Consider the following 20,571-nt stretch of genomic DNA (forward strand, 5'->3'; position numbering starts at 1 on the left):
TGAATTGTGGGTTTATGATCAAGTTTATCTATGAGAAATATTTGAATCTCCTCTGAATTCTTTTATATGTGATTAAGTTATATTTGCAAGTCTCTTCGAATTATCAGTTTGGTTTGGCCTACTAGATTGATCTTTCTTGCAATAGGAGAAGTGCTTAGCTTTGGGTTCAATCTTGCGATGTCCTTTCCCAGTGACAGTAGGGGCAGCAAGGCACGTATTGTATTGTTGCCATCGAGGATAAAAAGATGGGGTTTATATCATATTGCATGAGTTTATCCCTCTACATCATGTCATCTTTCTTAATGCGTTACTCTGTTCTTATGAACTTAATACTCTAGATGCATGCTGGATAGCGGTCGATGTGTGGAGTAATAGTAGTAGGTGTAGGCAGGAGTCGGTCTACTTGTCACGGACGTGATGCCTATATACATGATCATGCCTAGATAATCTCATAATTATTCGCTTTTCTATCAATTGCTCGACAGTAATTTGTTCACCCACCGTAATACTTATGCTATCTTGAGAGAAGCCACTAGTGAAACCTATGGCCCCCGGGTCTATCTTTTATCATATAAGATTTCAATCTACTTTTATTTGCATCTTTACTTTTCCAATCTATATTATAAAATACCAAAAATATATTTATCTTATCATACTATCTCTATCAGATCTCACTTTCTCAAGTGGCCGTGAAGGGATTGACAACCCCTTTATTGCGTTGGTTGCGAGTTCTTTGTTTGTTTGTGTAGGTGCGTGGGACTTTTGAGGAGCCTCATACTGGATTGATACCTTGGTTCTTAAAAACTGAGGGAAATACTTACGCTACTATTGCTGCATCACCCTTTCCTCTTCAAGGAAAACCAACGCAAGCTCAAGACGTAGTAGTACACATCAATAACATGTATATCTTATCCACCAAATACTTGGGATAGTTCCGCTTCTAGTGACCAATCCCTTTGCATTAGAAGCACTCAGTTTCAGGCTTAGGTCCAGACTTGGGCTTCTTCCCGGGAGTGGCAACTTGCTTGCCATTCTTCTTGAAGTTCCCCTTCTTTCCTATGCGCTTTTTCTTGAAACTAGTGGTCTTGTTAACCATCAACACTTGATGCTCCTTCTTGATTTCTACCTCCGCAGCTTTAAGCATTGCGAAGAGCTCGGGAATAGTCTTTTCCATCCCTTGCATATTATAGTTCATCACTAAGCCTTTATAGCTTGGTGACAGTGATTGAAGAACTCTATCAATAACACTATCATCTGGAAGATTAACTCCCAGCTGAGTTAAGTGGTTATGGTACCCAGACATTCTGAGTATGTGTTCACTGACAGAACTGTTCTCCTCCATCTTGCAGCTATAGAACTTGTTGGAGACTTCATATCTCTAAACTCGGGCATTTGCTTGAAATATTAACTTCAACTTTGGACATCTCATATGCTCCATGATATTCAAAACGTCTTTGAAGTCCCGACTCTAAGCCATAAAGCATGGCACACTGAACTATCGAGTAGTCATCAGATCGAGCTTGCCAGAAGTTCATAACATCAGCATGTGCCCCTGCAGCAGGCCTTTCACCCAGCGGTGCATCAAGGACATAATTCTTCTATGCAGCAATGAGGATAATCGTCAAGTTACGGACCCAGTCTGTGTAGTTGCTGCCATCATCTTTCAACTTAGCTTTCTCTAGGAACACATTAAAATTCAAGGGAACGGTAGCATGGGCCATTGATCTACAACATAGATATGCAAAAACTATCAGGACTAAGTTCATGATAAATTAAATTTCAATTAATCATATTACTTAAGAACTCCCACTTAGATAGACATCCCTCGAGTCATCTAAATGATCACGTGATCCAAATCAACTAAACCATGTCCGATCATCACGTGAGATGGAGTAGTTTTCAATGGTGAACATCTCTATGTTGATCATATCTACTATATGATTCACGTTCGACCTTTTGGTCTCCGGTGTTCTGAGGCCATGTTTGTACATGCTAGGCTCGTCAAGTTTAACCTGAGTATTCCGCACGTGCAAAACTGTCTTGCACCCATTGTATGTGAACATAGAGCTTATCACACCCGATCATCACGTGGTGTCTCGGCATAACGAACTGTCGCAACGGTGCATACTCGGAGAGAACACTTATACCTTGAAATTTTAGTAAGGGATCATCTTATAATGCTACCGCCGTACTAAGCAAAATAAGATGCATAAAAGATAAACATCACATGCAATCAAAATATGTAACATGATATGGCCATCGTCATCTTGTGCTTTTTGATCTCCATCTCCAAAGCACCGTCATGATCTCCATTGTCACCGGCTTGACACCTTGATCTCCATCGTAGCGTCGTGGTCGTCTCGCCAACTATTGCTTCTACAACTATCGCTAATGCATAGTGATAAAGTAAAGCAATTACATGGCGTGTGCATCTCATACAATAAAGCGACAACCATAAGGCTCTTGCCAGTTGCCGATAACTTTTACAAAACATGATCATCTCATACAACAACGTATATCACATCATGTCTTGACATATCACATCACAACATGCCCTGCAAAAACAAGTTAGACGTCCTCTACTTTGTTGTTGCAAGTTTTACGTGGCTGCTACGAGCTTCTAGTAAGAACTGTTCTTACCTACGCATCAAAACCACAACGATGTTTCGTCAAGTTTGTTGTTTTAACCTTCAACAAGGACCGGCCGTAGTCAAATTCGATTCAACTAAAGTTGGAGAAACAGGCACCCGCCAGCCACCTTTATGCAAAACAAGTTGCATGTCTGTTAGTGGAACCGGTCTCATGAACATGGTCATGTAAGGTTGGTCCGGGCTACTTCATCCAACGGTACTGCCGAATCAAAATAAGACGTTGGTGGTAAGAAGTATGACTATCATCACCCACAACTCTTTGTGTTCTACTCGTGCATATCATCTACGCATAGACCTGGCTCGAATTCCACTGTTGGGGAACATAGCATGAAATTTCAAAAAAAAATCCTACAATCACGCAAGATCTATCTAGGAGATGCATGGCAACGAGAGGGGAAGAGTGTGTCCACGTACCCCTCGTAGACCGAAAGCGGAAGCGTTAGCTTAACACGGTTGATGTAGTCGAACGTCTTCTCGATCCAACCGATCAAGCATCGAACGTACGGCACCTCCGAGTTCTGCACACATTTAGCTCGATGACATCCTCGAACTCTTGATCTAGCAAAGTGTCGAGGGAGAGTTTCGTCAGCATGATAGCGTGGTGATGGTGATGGTGAAGTTATTTGCGCACGGCTTCGCCTAAGCACTACGACAATATGACCGGAGGAGTAAACGGTGGAGGGGGGCACTGCATATGGCTAAGAACAATTGATCTTCCCTAGAGGTGCCCCCCTGCCCCCGTATATAAAGGAGGGAGAGGGGAGGAGGCCGGCCTAGGGGGCGCGCCAAGTGAGGGGAAACCCACTTGGACTCCTAGTCCTATTCGCCCCCCTTCCTTCTATCGGAGGGGGAAAGGGGGAAGAAGAGGGAGAGGGGGAAGGAAAGGGGGGCCACACCCCTACCCCTTGTCCAATTCGGACTCCCCATGGGGGGTGCGCCACCTCCTTGTGGGTTGTCTTGCCTCTCTCCTATGGCCCATGTGGCCCATTACTCCCCCCCCCCCGGGGGGGGGGGTTCCGATAACCTCCCGGTACTCTGATAAATACACGAAACTCTCTGAACCATTCCGGTGTCCGAATACTATCGTCCAATATATCAATCTTTACCTCTAGACCATTTCGAGACTCCTCGTCATGTCCGTGATCTCATCCGGGACTCCGAACAATCTTCGGTCACCAAACACATAACTCATAATACAAATCGTCATCGAACTTTAAGCGTGCGGACCCTACGGGTTCGAGAACTATGTAGACATGACCGAGACACCTCTTCGGTCAATAACCAATAGCGGAACCTGGATGCTCATATTGGTTCCCACATATTCTACGAAGATCTTTATCGGTCGAACCGTTATGACAACATATGTTATTCCCTTTGTCATCGCTATGTTACTTGCCCGAGATTCGATCATCGGTATCCACATACCTAGTTCAATCTCGTTACCGGCAAGTCTCTTTACTCGTTCCATAATGCGTCATCCCGCAACTAACTCATTAGTCACATTGCTTGCAAGGCTTATCATGATGTGCATTACCGAGAGGGCCCAGAGATACCTCTCCGATACTCGGAGTGGAAAATCCTAATCTCGATCTATGTCAAATCAACAAAACACCTTTCGGAGATACCTGTAGATCATCTTTATAATCACCCATTTACGTTGTGATGTTTGATAGCACACAAGGTATTCCCTCGGTATCCGGGAGTTGCATAATCTCATAGTCAAAGGAACATGTATACGTCATGAAGAAAGCAGTAGCAATAAAACTTAACGATCATTATGCTAAGCTAATGGATGAGTCTTGTCCATCACATCATTCTCCTAATGATGTTATCCCGTTCATCAAATGACAACACATGTCTATGGTTAGGAAATTTACCATTTTTTATTAACGAGCTAATCTAGTAAAGGCTTACTATGGACACTGTTTTGTCTATGTATCCACACATGTATCAAGTTTCCGGTTAATACAATTCTAACATGAATAATAGATATTTATCATGATATAAAGAAATATAAATAACAACTTTATTATTGCCTCTAGGGCATATTTCCTTCATTCTCTTGTAGCATCACACCTCGATGCCCGTACTAAACCACACCGTTGCTAAGTCTGATGGCCTAGAGCACGAGACCTCACCAGCCTCTACCCTCGGCATCGCGTGCTTACTAGCTTCAACAAGGCACCACAGAGCCGCCACCCGCACAAAAACAATAACCAAGGCCTCCTATCGACGGACGACTACGAGTCGCGCCTGGAATTGGAGGAGTCCCGCCCGCATCGAGGCAAGTCAGATCCGTGTGCCTTCTAGCGCGAGAAGGCAACGAGCGGCAAGGGATGCCGTTGACGCACGCCGACGGTCAGAATCAAGGTCCGAGGTCACCGTCGCCGGCCAGATACGATGTCCGGGCCCCTCCACCATATAATGTCTTGCAACACAGCAGCCGCACCGGTACAACCCCGCAAGCCTTCAAGAGCGGGCCACCATGCTGAAACAGAGGCCGGCGGCAAAAGAAGGGAAGGGAGACGGGGAGCCGATAACGGCGGCGGGGTGCTCCTCCCGGGTCGCGCCGGTGCAGGCGACACACGAGTCCATGTGTTCTAGTGCTAGCAGTAAACTTTTTTCTAAGGTCTATAGTCTTACTTTCAAGGCCCGAATCAACTTGGACTCACGAGTGTGTTCGTTAGAATCCCAACACCTCAGTGCAATTTGATAGTTTGATAGATAGACTAACATCGCCACTAGTTTCATCTACTTTGATTCGAGTCTCCGGTCTACCTTTGGTTCGAGGCCTGCCTGGCTGGTTCTGCACGCAACGCAGAGCGGCAGCATCGATCGCCGCCAGGTCAAACGAGACGAGCACGCGCGCGGCACGTGGGGACGTGCGGTCAAGTCCGGCGGGTGGACGGAGGACGGGCCGACGCTCTCCGCAGAATTTTACATTTCCTGGGGGGCCTGGGCGCGAGAGCCGGTTATCCAATAAAACCCCCGGCGCTGAGATCCGCGCACCCGAAGCTTCTCTACTTCCCTCCGCCCCACCCGCCTGCCTTCCCAGCCAGCGCGCGGTTTGGTCGTCGCCTCCTCCTCCTCCTCGCCGATCCATCCCAGATCCACGCCACCGCGCGGATCCCCGATGCGGGCGCCGGCGATGCTCCGGCTGGCCGCCGCCGGGCTCGCCCTCGTCGCGCTGCTCGCCGCCGCGCCCCCCGCCGCCGCCTTCTACCTCCCCGGCGTCGCCCCCACCGACTTCGCCAAGGTGAGAACTCGCTTTCTCCCCCCCTGGTGCCACCCACCGCCCCCCTCCGTCCCCGCCGGCCGAGGGAATGAGTAGCTCGCGCCCGCGCCCGCGCCCGCGCCCGGGCTCGCCGGCTAGATCCGGTCAACGGGCGCCGCTTCCCCGCGCGCAGGTTCCCGGGATCCGCGGATCTCGGGACAGGCCCGTACGCACAAGCGTCGACAGTCCAATTACCTTCGCCGCGATCGCAGACAGGGGCGCACTAGGATGCGCGTCGGCTCGGGATCCGCACGCCATGATTCGTGCGTCGCCTCCTCCCTCCCTGCGCGCACCCTTCTGATCCAGGACGTGCTCGCTAGATTCACTCATGGTGCTTGGCTTGGGTCACAGTTGGTTATGTTGCATGCGTGTCCTTGTGCACTTGTAGTGCTGGTGGTTTAAGGCACTGAGAATTGGAAGCGGCGCTTCTCGCAATTTAGATCTCATCTAGTAGTTCTTAGTTTGATCTGATCGTTTATGGCAATTTAGAATTGGAAGCAGACGCTTATGGCAACTGATTGAGTGGAGTATCCTTCTCAGCCAAGCACAAATCTGCTCGTTTTTAAATGCCCAATTGATAGTAATTGCACGTCCTGCAAGACATTGCTTTTTTATGCTTATTATTATTACTGTTTAAAAGGTTGCACCGTTTATCAGATATATTGTTTATTTATTTGTTTGGATCTTTCATGTCATAATCTTAAAAAAAATGCTTGTTTGATACACCGGGGTTTAGTACATATTCCTAGGAAACTAGATGCTCTGCAGAGCAGTATAGAATATTGTGTAGGATGGTTGAAACATACTCCCTCCGTTCCTAAATATAAGTCTTTCTGGAGATTCTAACAAATGACTACATACGGAGCAAAATGAGTGAATCTACACTCTAAAATATGTCTACATACATCCGTATGTTGTTGTCCATTTGAAATGGCTAAAAAGACTTACATTTAGGAACGGAGGGAGTAGTTTCCAAAACCAAACTGATGAGTGAAGCGGTCACACACCGGATCTGCTTCAACTGACATTGTACTGGCTGGGCCAGATATCTTTTGTGCCGAGTTATTTATATTTTGACTGTATCTGATATTTCTACGAACAGCTATCTGCATGTATCATTTTTTTTGCTGCTAAAAAACGCCCTTCATTTATCTCTCGGTTTATCTGTCTACAGGGAGATGAACTGTTGGTGAAGGTGAACAAGCTGACATCAATAAAGACTCAGCTACCCTACACGTATTACTCCCTTCCTTTCTGCAAGCCGAATACCATAGTTGACAGCTCTGAAAACCTTGGCGAGGTTCTCCGTGGTGATCGAATTGAGAACTCCCCTTACGTGGTAAGTATTCGGTAAAGAATAATCAAGAATTTATGTACCTGGGAGGGAAATGTGCCTAGTTTTTAGTTTAACATCCTCCTTGTCTGAACTGCAGTTTCAAATGAGAGAGCCCAAGATGTGCCAGATTATCTGCAAAATAACTGTTACTGAGAAAGAAGCAAAGGAGCTCAAGGAGAAGATTGAGGATGAATATCGCGTGAACATGTAAGGACAATATAATAGGTGTTGTCGCACTTTAGTTGGCATGGTATTTTTTTGAAATTGACCAGGTTTGCTTTGCAGGGTTCTTGACAATCTGCCACTGGTTGTTCCAGTTCAAAGGCCAGATAGGAACACGGTGGCCTACCAAGGTGGATATCATGTCGGTATCAAGGGCCAGTATGCTGGAGTAAGTTCATACCGCCTGTTCATGCTTACCCATGTCTTTACATGTATGATCGGGACTAACGAATTCACATATATAAATATATTTCCAGAGCAAGGATGAGAAGCACTTCATCCACAACCATTTGTCATTTTCGGTTAAGTTTCACAAGGATGAGGATTCGGAACTTTCTAGGATAGTGGGATTTGAGGTCAAACCATTCAGGTTTTCTTTCAACTTTGCTTGTTGTGTTGTTAATATTTTTTGCCATACCTAAATGGAATGTACCTAATTTTTGTGTTCTGTCTTATATGTTTGCACCAGCATCAAGCATCAGTTTGATGGGAATTGGAATGACGCAAACACTCGTTTGACCACATGTGATCCTCATAACAGCAAGTTTGTAGTAAATTCTGAAACTCCTCAGGAGGTTGAGGTCGGCAAAGATATCATATTCACCTATGATGTTCGCTTTGAGGTACTACTTTTGTTTATTGTTGTCTCCTATGGCATGATAGTTTCTTAACCTTTAATGTTAGATCTGCTTTATGAAAAAATTCATGGAATGTTTTGTTACTTCTGCAGGAGAGTGAAATTAAGTGGGCATCTCGATGGGACACCTATCTGTTGATGTCTGATGATCAGATTCACTGGTTCTCTATCGTTAACTCTCTCATGATCGTGCTTTTCCTATCTGGTATGGTGGCCATGATCATGATGCGCACCCTGTACAGAGATATATCTAGGTACAACCAGCTTGAAACTCAAGAGGAGGCACAGGAGGAAACTGGCTGGAAGCTTGTCCACGGAGATGCTTTCCGCCCTCCAATCAACTCTGATTTGCTCTGCGTCTTTGTTGGCACTGGAGTCCAATTCTTTGGCATGCTGCTGGTTACGATGATCTTTGCTGTTCTAGGTTTCCTCTCTCCATCGAACCGTGGAGGATTGATGACTGCAATGCTTCTCGTCTGGGTCCTGATGGGGTTGATTGCTGGCTATTCTTCTTCACGACTCTACAAGATGTTCAAGGGTGCAGAGTGGAAGCAGATAACCCTGCGCACGGCTTTCCTGTTTCCAGGGATTGCCTTTGTTATCTTCTTCATCTTGAATGCCCTTATATGGGGGGAGAAGTCATCCGGTGCTGTCCCATTCACCACCATGTTTGCCCTGGTCCTCCTCTGGTTCGGCATCTCAGTGCCCCTTGTGTTTGTTGGGAGCTACCTCGGGTTCAAGAAGCCCGCCATGGAGCCTCCAGTGAAGACCAACAAGATCCCGCGTCAGATCCCCGAGCAAGCCTGGTACATGAACCCGCTCTTCACTATCCTGATCGGCGGCATCCTGCCGTTTGGCGCGGTCTTCATCGAGCTCTTCTTCATCCTCACCTCGATCTGGCTGCACCAGTTCTACTACATCTTTGGGTTCCTCTTCCTGGTGTTTGTGATCCTCATCATCACGTGCGCGGAGATCACCATCGTGCTCTGCTACTTCCAGCTGTGCAGTGAGGACTACAACTGGTGGTGGAGGTCGTACCTCACCTCGGGATCATCGGCGCTCTACCTCTTCCTGTACGCTGGGTTCTACTTCTGGACCAAGCTGCAGATCAGCAAGCTGGTGTCGGGCATCCTCTACTTCGGGTACATGCTGCTCGCCTCCTTCTCCTTCTTTGTGCTCACCGGAACCATCGGCTTCTGCGCCTGCTTCTGGTTCACGAGGATGATCTACTCGTCCGTGAAGATCGATTAGTCGCTGGAAGCACAGCAGGCAGAGACAGAGACAGAAGCATAGCATATGTTTTCAGCTTTCGCGGTCAGAGGTGATAATTGTATGATTAAGGTGAAGGTGGGGATCATCCCCGTGTTTGTTACTCTTTTGAGGGAAAAGTTACATTTTGGGATTAGTTTATGAACTGTTGATTTATGTTTATTGTTGTGGTCACAAGTGATGATACTTGTTAGTGATAAATGTTGGAGTTACAAGGGTAGAATACAATACACTGTGATGGACTTGTCTGTTTTGGCAGAATTTAATGGATCAGCGTATAAAATTCAATTTATATTCCATGACCTGTAATTCTTGTGCTGCTGTGTCGGTTTGCTGCTTGTAAGTTTTTTTTTTCTTTTGAATTGGAGGCATAAGATTTGCCTCACCTGTTAAATAAGAAGGGAATAGAGATTTACAAGTGGCTCACATACATGGCATGGCAACTACTCGTGCAATACAATATGCCCTAGTTTCTTAGCACCTACGGTAACCCAAAGCCTAGCCTTGTTGACAACAATTTTAAGAAGAATTGGCGGCGGCGCACTTGTGGTGTGGTAAACATGGAATTGTTTTAAATTGTCTAGACCACAAGAAAATTCCATCAGTTTGCACTTGTGGGAGGTCATAGCTCGTTTATTGGAGTTTTGCATTTGTTGGGGTTTTGCATGTCGGTTCTCTTATCCCACCAATCCTCGAAGGATCCCTCTAAGTGCCAAGTTTAGGTGTCTATGTGCACAAACTCAAACTTATTGAAGAAGTGGTGAGTGCCTGTTTTTTGCTCCCTTTTGCAAAGAGGGCAAAGACTACAATTTGCCCAACCATGCCTATCCAACCGACCGGCAGTCCAAATCCGACCTCACAATGCGAAGACTTTAACCTTTGGAAGGGTTCAAACTTTTCAAACCGTGAAGTCCATGGGTTAGCGTAAACTCCATCCATAGAATACTTCCAAACAATGTCATCTTCGTTTTCTTTCAAGGTGGTAGTCATGCACAAGCATTCAAAGGCGAAGAATTCTCATATGTGGTCTCTGGAGAAGACGGTGTCGTGGTTGATCTTTAGCATCCAACCATTGAGAGCCTCAAGCACTTTTCAACTCTTTCTCCTCGAGGCCTAAAAAATTAGCGGAGCAATATCCTCGGGCCCCCCCAAGTAGCCAAGGGGAATCCCAGAAAGGTGTTTTGGCACCATTGCCAACAGTGATAGCGGTGGAGGCATAGAAGAAATCAAGGCCTTCCCGTTGCATGGGTTACCCAACCCCACTCAAAGCTTGTTTGGCTCTGTCCATTCATACCAAGGCCATCTCAGCGGCAACCACGTGCATATTTTTCGGTGTCAGGACCCCAAGGCCTCAGTATTCTGGAGGACGACAAACCACCTCTCTATTGACCTTGCACTTGGTCCTCGTCGTCTTGTCTGAACCAGACCAAAGGAAAGCCCTCTCATCTTGTTGAGGTTATGAAGAGAGCCGTGCGACACAATGAGGGGCGTGATGGAGTACACCGCTTGAGAGATGATGACTGATTTGACGAGGGTCGTGCGCCGAATGATGGTGATGTTTTGACCCACCTAAGTTACCAATTTTCGACCGCTTTGTCTTCAGGATATTGGAAGTCAACCTTCCTAAGTTGCCAAACCGAGACTTGGAGGCCCAAGTATTCCATAGGGAAATAAGCTCTAGTTACTGGAACGCTATGGAGGATATGCCCCAAATCAAGATGATTGCATCGAATGAGCACCACCGAACTTTTATGGAAGTTGGCGCAAAGGCCCGTCACATTGCCAAAACCCCTTAAGATGGTCAAGGGGTTTTCAAGGCCCCTCTTAATTGGAGGCATAAAAACGGTTGTGTTGTCCGCATAGAGGAATGTTCACACTATGGCACCACGTCCTCGAATCTTGTGTATAATGCCTTTTCTAGTTGCAAGATCGGGGATTTGGGGAAGAGGGTCAATTGCAAAGACGAATAGCAATGGAAAAAAGGGTCCCCTTGTCGAAGCCCTCGGCCAAGTTTGATAGGGAGCCCGGGCAACCCGTTGAGGAGGAATCGCAAAGAGGAAGAGGGAAGTAACGTGGCAATCCAATCCTGAAATTTGCTTGTGAGTTTTTTTTTCTCGAGTACGCACGAGTGTGCGTATCATTCATTAAAGAAGATAGGGGGAGAGACTCCCCAAATCCACCGTTACATGATTTATTTACATGTGGATTTTATCCGGCACCACCTAAGGTTCACTCATCTCCCAGTCTACAAGGTCTACACCCAACCGTTGAGCCTCACCCTCAAATAATCCCGCCTTTGCCCATAGCTTGCCCTCGTCTCGAATCCGCTGGATGGTTTGTGTAACCGACGGTGTCACCCCGTTGAATACAATATCATTCCAATGCTTCCATATCATCCACATCCCGAGCAGACACTTGGCTCTAGTTGCTTTCCGGTTGGTTGAGCTTTCATCCTGCCTTGTACACCATTGCTCCAAGGCCTCGTGTTGTCGGTGCTCAAGCTCCACCCTTCCGGTCATTTGCCCCATCGCAAATCAAACATGTTTTGCAAAGACACGCCCTAGCATTAGGTGTTGGATAGTTTCATCCTGTTGGTTGCACATAGGGCAAGAGTCTTGGTGAGGTAGCCTGCGGCTTGCTAATCTGTCAGACGTCCAGCAAATGGCCAACCAGGCTAAGAAGCGACATCTTAGTGGTGCTTTGGGTTTTCAAGTGAATGCCGTTCTTGTGGACACCTCTCGACCCATAAACCGGGCCGCACATGCCGAGCGGGCTGAGTATTTCCCGTGCTTTTCCCACCCACGTCCATTTGTCGTCTCTGAGCGCATCCGAGACCAGCATGGTTTGCTTGATTCTTTCCGGTATTCGGTCGACCTTACGGCCTTCTTTGGATTGGAGGATTTTCACAGGATTTTCATGGGATATCAATCCTCAGGATTGTTTCCTATGAAACGCATTTGGATCAAAGGATTGGGCCATTAAAATTCCTCAGGATTGGGTCTCCAAGGTGCTGGTTCCAAAGGAATTTACACATGAGGTCTGACCTCTGGAAAAAATCCACAGGATTGGCTATGTCATGGCAATCAAATCCTCCATTTTTCCTATTCCTTTGTTTTGCAAATCCTGTGATCCAAAGAAGCCCTACAAGGTGGACTCGCTTGTAAGGTTGTAAAAGCTTTCAGCCAGTACCATTGCTCTAGAGCTCTACGCCTCTTACCAGTCTAGTACTGGTGTGGTATCATTGTATCTCTCCCTCCTAGAGCACGCTTTGGGCATCACCATGGAATTGCTCCGGCATTTGTGGCATGTGGATGCGTTGCTTATTAGCACGGCGACCGTGGAGGGAGCGCAAGGGGCGAATTTTTATTTATTTATTTGGACTGCCCCACCGGCAAAATTTTGCCGGCGACTTTGCCGTGGCGCGTAAAGGATTCAAAGTTCCAAACTCAAAACCCCCGACGAATCTGCGGAGAACCCACTGCTTGCTTGCCGCTGCCCCGGCCAGGAGTGGGCCAGGATGGCCACGAGACCACCAATCAGTGCGCCCTGGCACGAGCAATTTACTTATATGCCACTGTTGCCCCCGTGCTCTGCTCGCTTTCCCCATTCACTGCTCACTCTGCTCGCCACTCCTCTGCCCTGCTCACACTCGGTCTCACTGCAGCGGAGCTGAGCAATGGCATCCAAGGCGCTGTTGCTGGCCGTGGCCGTGGCCGTGGCGGTGGCGGCGGGGTGCGCGGACGCGACGGACCACATCGTGGGGGCCAACCGCGGGTGGAACCCCAACATCAACTACTCCGGCTGGTCCGCCAACCAGACCTTCTACGCCGGCGACCTCATCTGTATGCCCAAACAAAAACCCTCACCTCGACCTCTCTTTTCTTCACCTCTGCCTCCCCTCCACTAGCTCCAGCTCCACCAGATCTACTACGTCCCTGCCGCCTCCACCCTCACTCATTCCTGATTTGCAGCGTTCCGGTACCAGAAGGGGACGCACAACGTGTTCGCGGTGAACGAGACGGGCTACGACAACTGCACCATGGCCGGGGTCACCGGCAACTGGACCTCCGGCAAGGACTTCATCCCGCTCCCGGACCCCGGCACCTACTTCTTCATCTGCGGCAACGGCTTCTGCCAGGCCGGCATGAAGGTCGCCATCACCGTCGCCCCTGGCATCTTCGATCTCGGCCCACAGATCTACCCCCCGCCTGCCCCCGGCGCCGACAACCCATCCGCCTCCTTCACCGCAGGGGCGTGGCCGGCAGCGGCAGCGGTGGTCACCGCGCTGGGAGCTGCTGCCATCATTGCCCTTTAGGTCCTAACTAGGAGCATCATCTGCAGCGATTGACCCAGACATGGTCTCCAATCTAGTCTAATTGGGGTGCATTTAACTAGCTAGCTTTCCTGATGTAATGTAAGCACGTCTGCATCGTCGATTTCGAGTACCAGTAGAATGTACTCATGAATGACCACGCTAGTTGCAATTCATCAAGATAGACCCAAATCGCTGGGAAAAAAAAGAAGCTCTGCAATTTATCCACCAACCAAGATGCTGCTATGTATATTGGACAAAAGGCTACAAGAACAAACCCTATGGGAATTGTTGAATAGAATCCCTCTGTTATATACACCACTTCACTTACTGCTATCCGATTTTGTCTATCACCGATCAGACCTTTCTGAACCATGTGGCTTGGCCTTGGAGCGCTGCTGTTTCGACCGGGCCACGACCTTCTGACCATCGCTTTGCCTCGGAGCGCTACTTCGACGACGACGGGGTCTTTGGGGTATCAGGCTCGCTGTTCACAAAAGGGGACAGGGGAGGGGCTCAGATTCTGAAAGAGTAGCTCGGGTTTTACAATGTGGGATTTCATAATCTGTTATATGGTCTTAGTTGCTTCGACAGAGGAAAAGCTTGCTTACCTGGGCCGTATCTCTTCGTTGGTGACTGCAGATTGCTCCGAGCTAGAAGTAGCTGCAGCCGACTTGGTAGGCATGACCGGAGATTGCTCCGAGCTAGAAGTAGCGGCTAGCTCGGTAGGCTTCTTGAGCACAACCAAGATCATCGTCATGTTGTCACAACCCTCCCCGCCACTCTCAGGCGCCAAGCACCGGTCGAGCACTTTCTCACACACGGCAGATAGACTATCCTCCTGCGGATTTTCAACCACCTGGTATATGAGTACCATAACACTACACGATATCAATAATCTATGTTCAACGAAACAGAGGTGCTTACAGTCTTCAACTTTTCGTGCACAAAGTCCACTACTTGTTGACTTGACATGCAGTCCCTGTCATAAAATAAGGGAGTTAATGAAAACCAAGTCATGATGGAAAGTGTAATTATGTGCATTGTAAAGCTCATCAATCAGGTCACACAGGTAACAAGTTGATACATCATCAGGTCACATGACAAAAGTAGCATGCTAAGAGTCTATGAAAGTAGCCTCAGATTCTAGTACGGAACCTCTGTTGCCTTACGATGTGTAATTCATCCGTCTTAATTTTGAACAACATTTCAGTGATAGCATTTAAGGTGATGTGGATTAAAAAAAACGTCCCACAGCCTAAAAGATCAAAAACTCTGGACTGATCCAGATCAAAGGTGTTGACTCCATGGCATGGAACTAACCAAGTCTCATAGTATCTGCAAAACTGGTTGCAACTGAGCTTCCACCAGTACCAGTCTAACCATGTCCGACACTGCTTGCTAAATGCACAAAATCTAACCCCTCAACAATCACAACATGATGCATACGAGAAGAGTGTGATCAAAACATTATTTGTGCCATACTGGTCACTACAGATCCAAGGACACGCTGAAATAACTAAGTTCTCTAAAGACATATTGGCATTCTCCAATTCAAATTTAGTACTGTTTGTCCGGGTGTACGTGGCATCTGAAATAAGGCACCAGTTCTGTTGAGCGACCATTGTGCTCTCAATCTTCAAGAGACAACATAACATCTCAGCAGAATTGTGTGTCAATGGGCTCTAAGTGTCCAGAATGTTACACTGGGAAAACACCATGTTATGCTTTCTGTCTATCCTTAGCACAAACTATTGCGTACTTGTTATTTAAGGTTCAGAACTGCAAACATACTACAGACCCTCAGCAAAATTTTGAAAATTTAGCAGCAACTTGTAAAGCTAGTAAATATGTGCCATGTCAGTTATGTTGATGAATGATGACAATAAGCTCCTGTACTATGTCAACTTGCCAACATAGCCATGTGTTCTTGATTAACATGCATCATATGTAGTGCCCAGATCAAACAATGGCATGCCCGATGGTGGCAAGTTTTTCTTTCCCTCTATGCTTTCGGACAGTAGTTATAGTACATGGAAATCAAGGAAAATAATTGTGTTATATCCTCTTCAAGTTTCATGACTCTGATACAAAAGGTACAATTGGAAAGCCCTTTACTATGATATAAATCATGAACAACAAGAAAAAAAACAGGCAAAGCAGGTATCACGATAAGTCTGAACCCTGAGAATGAATAATTATTACAGCCAAAAATTCATACCATATACCATCACAGGCCAAAACAATGAATTCATCATCCTCAGAAAGTGTAACCTGACCAACAGTAATGCAATCCTGAGTTGAGTAATTTTGTTCAAACAAAACTGACTGAAAAGAGGCAGCAAAACTCACTGTGTTCACTTCAGGTTCAGCTGAGACAGTCTGTTTCTCGGCTGGTAAAAGCTTATTTTCCTTCATTTCCATATCCCCTGGGGATTAGATTTACAAAAATGAGTACAAATAATACATCCAATATATAAATTTTTTACTTGAGGAGTGTGTGCTACCAATTGCTCTTGTCAAGTTCAAACTTCCATTGACCCGCCCAGCAACAATGTAACCACCAGCATTCTCAATCCTCTCTTTTTCTGACTGAAGTTCTGGCTTGTGATCTCGTGACAAATCGCGAGCCTTAACAGTAGATGAGTTCGGAAAACATAAGCTAGCATTTATACTTCAATTACAACTAAAGATAGTTACAACTGGCATACCTGACCCTTCCTTGAGATAACACACCGGGAATCCCCGGCATTTGCAACAACCAGTTGATCATTTCTTATAATAGCCACACACGCTGTGCTTCCACATGTTGGCCCAGAAAAATCTGAATGAGGACCCTGGTACAGTAGCATAGTTAAAAAAAGGTCCGGTAAACTTAATATTTACTAGAACATCATAAAACTAGTATTTGTGAGTTTACTGTATAAGAAACAAGGGCACATATAAATATAACACCCCAACATTGTTGTACTGCAAGTAACATGGCAGACCTATGTTTTAGAAACAATGGTGTTAGGTAATTACTGCAGATATGTTCTCGTATTTCAATACAGGGGTATGGAACAATCTGCAGTCTGTTTTACGACTGGTCAGTATTAGGAGATTCACTAATCTCATCTGAGCAATCCACCAGCCCAGTTCCCACCCATCCCTGCAGAAACTCCATCCGTCTCCCTTTCTAAAGCAGGGCACAAGCCTCCTACCCAACCCACTTTGCTTAACAACATCACCAATTTAAAGAAAACCCCTCTTTAAATATGGGTTGAGAAATGCCCACAATCCAAGCAGTTCTATCCATCAAATTTATTCTCAAATAAGAGATGAGCTGTGCCATGAAAAGTAACCTATTCGATTCCATATCCAGCAGAAGGGATTGAGCAGAGAGAGAAGGAGGAGGAAGCAATTTTACCTCCTCCGAGTGCCATCCGTCCCCAAGTTTTTCCGCATCTCCAGCTTTGGGAGACCAAATTATACTCTCCAACACTCCAGCAAACTTTGGCCCCTTTTCTCCCAGCTCAGCCAGTTCTCTCCATCCCCTTTGCCCTTTCATCATCTCGTCCATTCTGAAAGAGCAATACAGATTCATTGAACCATCAGGCATGTCAGTTTCAAGCAAAAAGCATACCACAGTGCAAAGAAAGAACATGGTAGATACCTCAAAAAGGCTTTCCGAGCAGAAGAAGCTAAATCACCAGAACAATATGCCGCACTTCTTAAGAATTGCATGTGTAGATGTTTGGCGCAGAATTTAGCGACCGCTTTCCCTGTAAATTGTATTTTGTATTGGCTAATAAATTCATGTCACACATAAGAAGACAACACATAATGCAGCTATTTTTTTCACCAAAAGCGAAAGCATGTGTAAATTTTCAACTGACATTTTCCAAATATGTGCTTCTATCTCTTACATCCAATGGTTAAATGGAAACATGTAGCTACTGAGTCATTTGATTGGCTATTGCCATGTTAGGATACTGCCATGCTGTAAAGCCAAACTCAACATAGCTAATCTTCACAGCATACACACAACAACTAGTCAATGCTACAAATGTTTAATTCTCAGAGTTAATAAAGCCAGCAAACACATTTTGTTGTTGAGGCAATCTTTTAGGTTTCAAAAAAATAAAATCCAATGAGGGAATCAAAAGGCCATGAACCTTCAGGAGAGGACAACAGAGTAAGCAAAAATGATGATCAAATAACAAGTCCTGCCAGTTAACGTGAGCATTGCAGTCCTGTCAATAGCTATACACATCCAATACTGTATGAAAGTACCAGGATGATAAAATAGTGCTAATTATATTTATGTTGAACAGAATAACAGCAAACCACATAGTGATGTGCAATGCATGATTTAGTATAAGGTAACAATACAGAATTTCGTTCTATTGAAGGTTTTAAAGGGTTAGATTATACTAATCCACTCAAAGTAAGATGTGACCAGCTTAAACCAAAATAGGTACAAACCATTGTGAAACAAACAGAACAGGTACGTCTGAATAGATGGTACGGTATAAAGTTAAACGAGAAGAGAAAACAGCCAGTATGTACCTCCATGCCCATCAAAAACGGCAAAAAAGGATGTGCGTTCATCAAGCTGTGGCACAGCAGTATGCTACAAGGGTAAACAGGTGCCAAGTCAGATTTTAACGAGTAATAAACATGCCGATACACTCAAACTTGAGTATCACAAGCAAACAACTCTTATCCTCGACAAGATAGCTTCAGATATGATGCAGCACTCTAAATCTCCAACTTCAGTCATACGTCAGAATCAGAATCCACTTACATGAGCTAGCTAGCAGTGAACTCCCAAATGCAAGTCAGCAAGCCGATAAACCGCTATCTCAAGCTTTTCGCCTATAGAGAAGCGCTGGCGCCATTGAGCGAACCAATGGAATTTCCGGTGCAAGTCGCAAGCCGACAAACCGCGTCTCAAACTTTCCACCTTATAGAGGAAAGGCGATTTGGCGGACGAACAACAGATAGAAAGCTACCAATGCAGGTGGCAACCGACAAACCGCTACACCGAGGTCCTTTCGGCTTGCATGGAAAATGTTGCCATTGGGCGAATGACTAACAAGTTTAATTCTAACTACGTGGTCGGTTCCCAAATAACAGGAAGTGACCAAATCACACGAGGCAAATGAATAACGGGATCAGAAACAGCGAACTCACAATGCAAGCGACAGTCTGACAAACCGCTACAACCAGTGGGGGTGAATCACAATGGAATTCAGGGGGGTCAGTTCAGCAGATAAACTCGTGACGCGAGTGAACAGGGCAGGACGGAATCACAAACAGCGAACTCCCGATGCAAACCAGACCGCTGCGTGGAGCAGTACGAGAAAACGCCATTGCGGGGAATCGGTAACGGGAATTCATCGCACCACCGCCGATCAACTAACTCATCATGACGCGGGGCGAGCAAATCTATCGATCTAGGCAGAATCGCCACCCGGGACTCCCCGAGCGAGCCGCCCCGCCGCGGATTCCTCCCGCACTGGCGCATCGAGCAGCGCGCTGCGCACCCTAGGCCGTGCCGTGCCGTGCCGAGCGGCGCGCGCACAGAAGCGAACAAAACGGAGAGAGCAGGGGAGGGTCGGGTGGGGAGAGGAGGAACTCACGGCGTCCTCCATGGTGGTCCGCCATCCCTGCATGGAGGCGAGGCCGTAGCGGACGCGGGTGCCCTCGCCGTCCGCGGTCTGCTTCTCCGTCTTGGGCGTGCTGAGGTACGTCCCCATGGCGCCCTAGCCCTCGAGCCCGGCGGCACCTGCGTCAACCAGCAAACACCCTCGCCGTCACTGCTACAGCCCGTCTCGGCCGCGACTGCGCCTGCGACCCCGGCCCGCGCGATTGCGGCAATTGCGTGCGGCCCGGCGGCGGGAGCGGGGGCGCGATTCGGCGGAGGAGGTGCGGGTGGGGAGGGACTCACTGCGGTCGCGGCGGGCGGTGGAGCGGACGCGGAGGAGGAGGAGGAGACGGGTGGAGCGTCTCTCCTCCGTATTTGTATGGAGGTGGCTTTCCGTCGCCGCGGCGCGGGGGCGGGGGAGGGAGAGGGGGTGGGGTGGGGTGGGGGATTCGGGGAAGATGTTGCGTATCTACTCTCCGCCTTTTCTATTCACCGCCAGCTCCCCGGATCGCCTCCCTGCCGGCCGGCTTCAGGCTCCCCTCTCTCGCTCGCTCTGTCGTGGACGGTTCTGATCTCCGCTTCTCCCTCCGCCCACGCCTCCCCGGACTAGTAAAATAAATAAAAACCGGCATGCTAGTTGTGGCATGCGGTTAGTTTTGGACCTAGTGGACCGTGCACAATGCGGTTAGTTCAACCATGCCTTCTCTTTTTTTTAAAGGCATATATATCAAGTAATATCACATACCCTTGAAATACATTCTCATGATTATGAAATATATTATCAAGGCTGAAAAATACGTCCCATTCCTTGAGGTGTCAAAGTCTTCTCCCTGCCGCATCCATCGCAGCATGCCGTGACTAAAGCTCGTTGCTGCCTCTGGGTCTCTGTCCCGGCGGAGCAAACTTGTCTAAACCACCCAGGAGCTTGTAGAAGCAGTAATCGAATCCCCTATAAAAAAGGTATGTAAAAGTAATTGGTGTAGACCAAAAGATGTTGGTACCTACGATCTATGTAGAAAATCGCCACTCCGGAGAGGAGAACATCGGAGAGGGCTTGTAGAATGCCCCGGGTCTGGCCAGAGGGAGTTGAGGAACACAAATCTCACACGCTCTCTAACAAGGCCGAAACTGGTTAACCTTCGTCGATCGGAACTGGAGTCGAAGGGCTAAAAAGCACAATGACAATATCCGCTCCGTCGAAGAATGCCACCGAGACAAACATGCAGACGAAAAATCCA

General features: G+C 47.1%; 3 protein-coding genes across 4 annotated transcripts; 2 read left to right on the forward strand and 1 right to left on the reverse strand.

Moving 5' to 3' along the window:
- Positions 1–5,699: 5,699 nt before the first annotated feature.
- On the forward strand, positions 5,700–9,686 carry LOC119311581 (transmembrane 9 superfamily member 9-like). The gene is made up of 7 exons (XM_037587233.1): positions 5,700–5,907; positions 7,100–7,264; positions 7,359–7,468; positions 7,547–7,652; positions 7,741–7,853; positions 7,953–8,106; positions 8,214–9,686. The coding sequence occupies exons 1-7, from the start codon at positions 5,785–5,787 to the stop codon at positions 9,369–9,371; spliced, it is 1,929 nt and encodes a 642-aa protein (XP_037443130.1). The 5' UTR covers positions 5,700–5,784; the 3' UTR covers positions 9,372–9,686.
- A 3,283-nt stretch (positions 9,687–12,969) lies between these two features.
- On the forward strand, positions 12,970–13,933 carry LOC119311583 (mavicyanin-like). The gene is made up of 2 exons (XM_037587237.1): positions 12,970–13,231; positions 13,361–13,933. Exons 1-2 carry the CDS (start codon positions 13,066–13,068, stop codon positions 13,702–13,704), a joined length of 510 nt encoding a protein of 169 aa, XP_037443134.1. The 5' UTR covers positions 12,970–13,065; the 3' UTR covers positions 13,705–13,933.
- Positions 13,898–19,772, reverse strand: LOC119311582 (probable protein phosphatase 2C 70). Of its 2 annotated transcripts, none has more exons than XM_037587235.1 (12): positions 19,637–19,772; positions 19,329–19,474; positions 18,253–18,316; positions 17,357–17,465; positions 17,111–17,264; positions 16,413–16,538; positions 16,209–16,332; positions 16,054–16,130; positions 15,923–15,975; positions 14,629–14,683; positions 14,313–14,542; positions 13,898–14,188 (listed from the first exon to the last, which is right to left on the reverse strand). In XM_037587235.1, the coding sequence occupies exons 2-12, from the start codon at positions 19,443–19,445 to the stop codon at positions 14,149–14,151; spliced, it is 1,149 nt and encodes a 382-aa protein (XP_037443132.1). In that variant the 5' UTR covers positions 19,446–19,474; positions 19,637–19,772; the 3' UTR covers positions 13,898–14,148. The 2 variants fall into 2 exon arrangements, with proteins under 2 accessions (XP_037443132.1, XP_037443133.1); XM_037587236.1 differs by having other exon boundaries at positions 13,898–14,224.
- Between the last annotated feature and the right edge of the window lie 799 nt (positions 19,773–20,571).

Source organism: Triticum dicoccoides, chromosome 5B, assembly GCF_002162155.2.
Source record: "Triticum dicoccoides isolate Atlit2015 ecotype Zavitan chromosome 5B, WEW_v2.0, whole genome shotgun sequence".
Lineage (NCBI taxonomy): Eukaryota > Viridiplantae > Streptophyta > Magnoliopsida > Poales > Poaceae > Triticum > Triticum dicoccoides.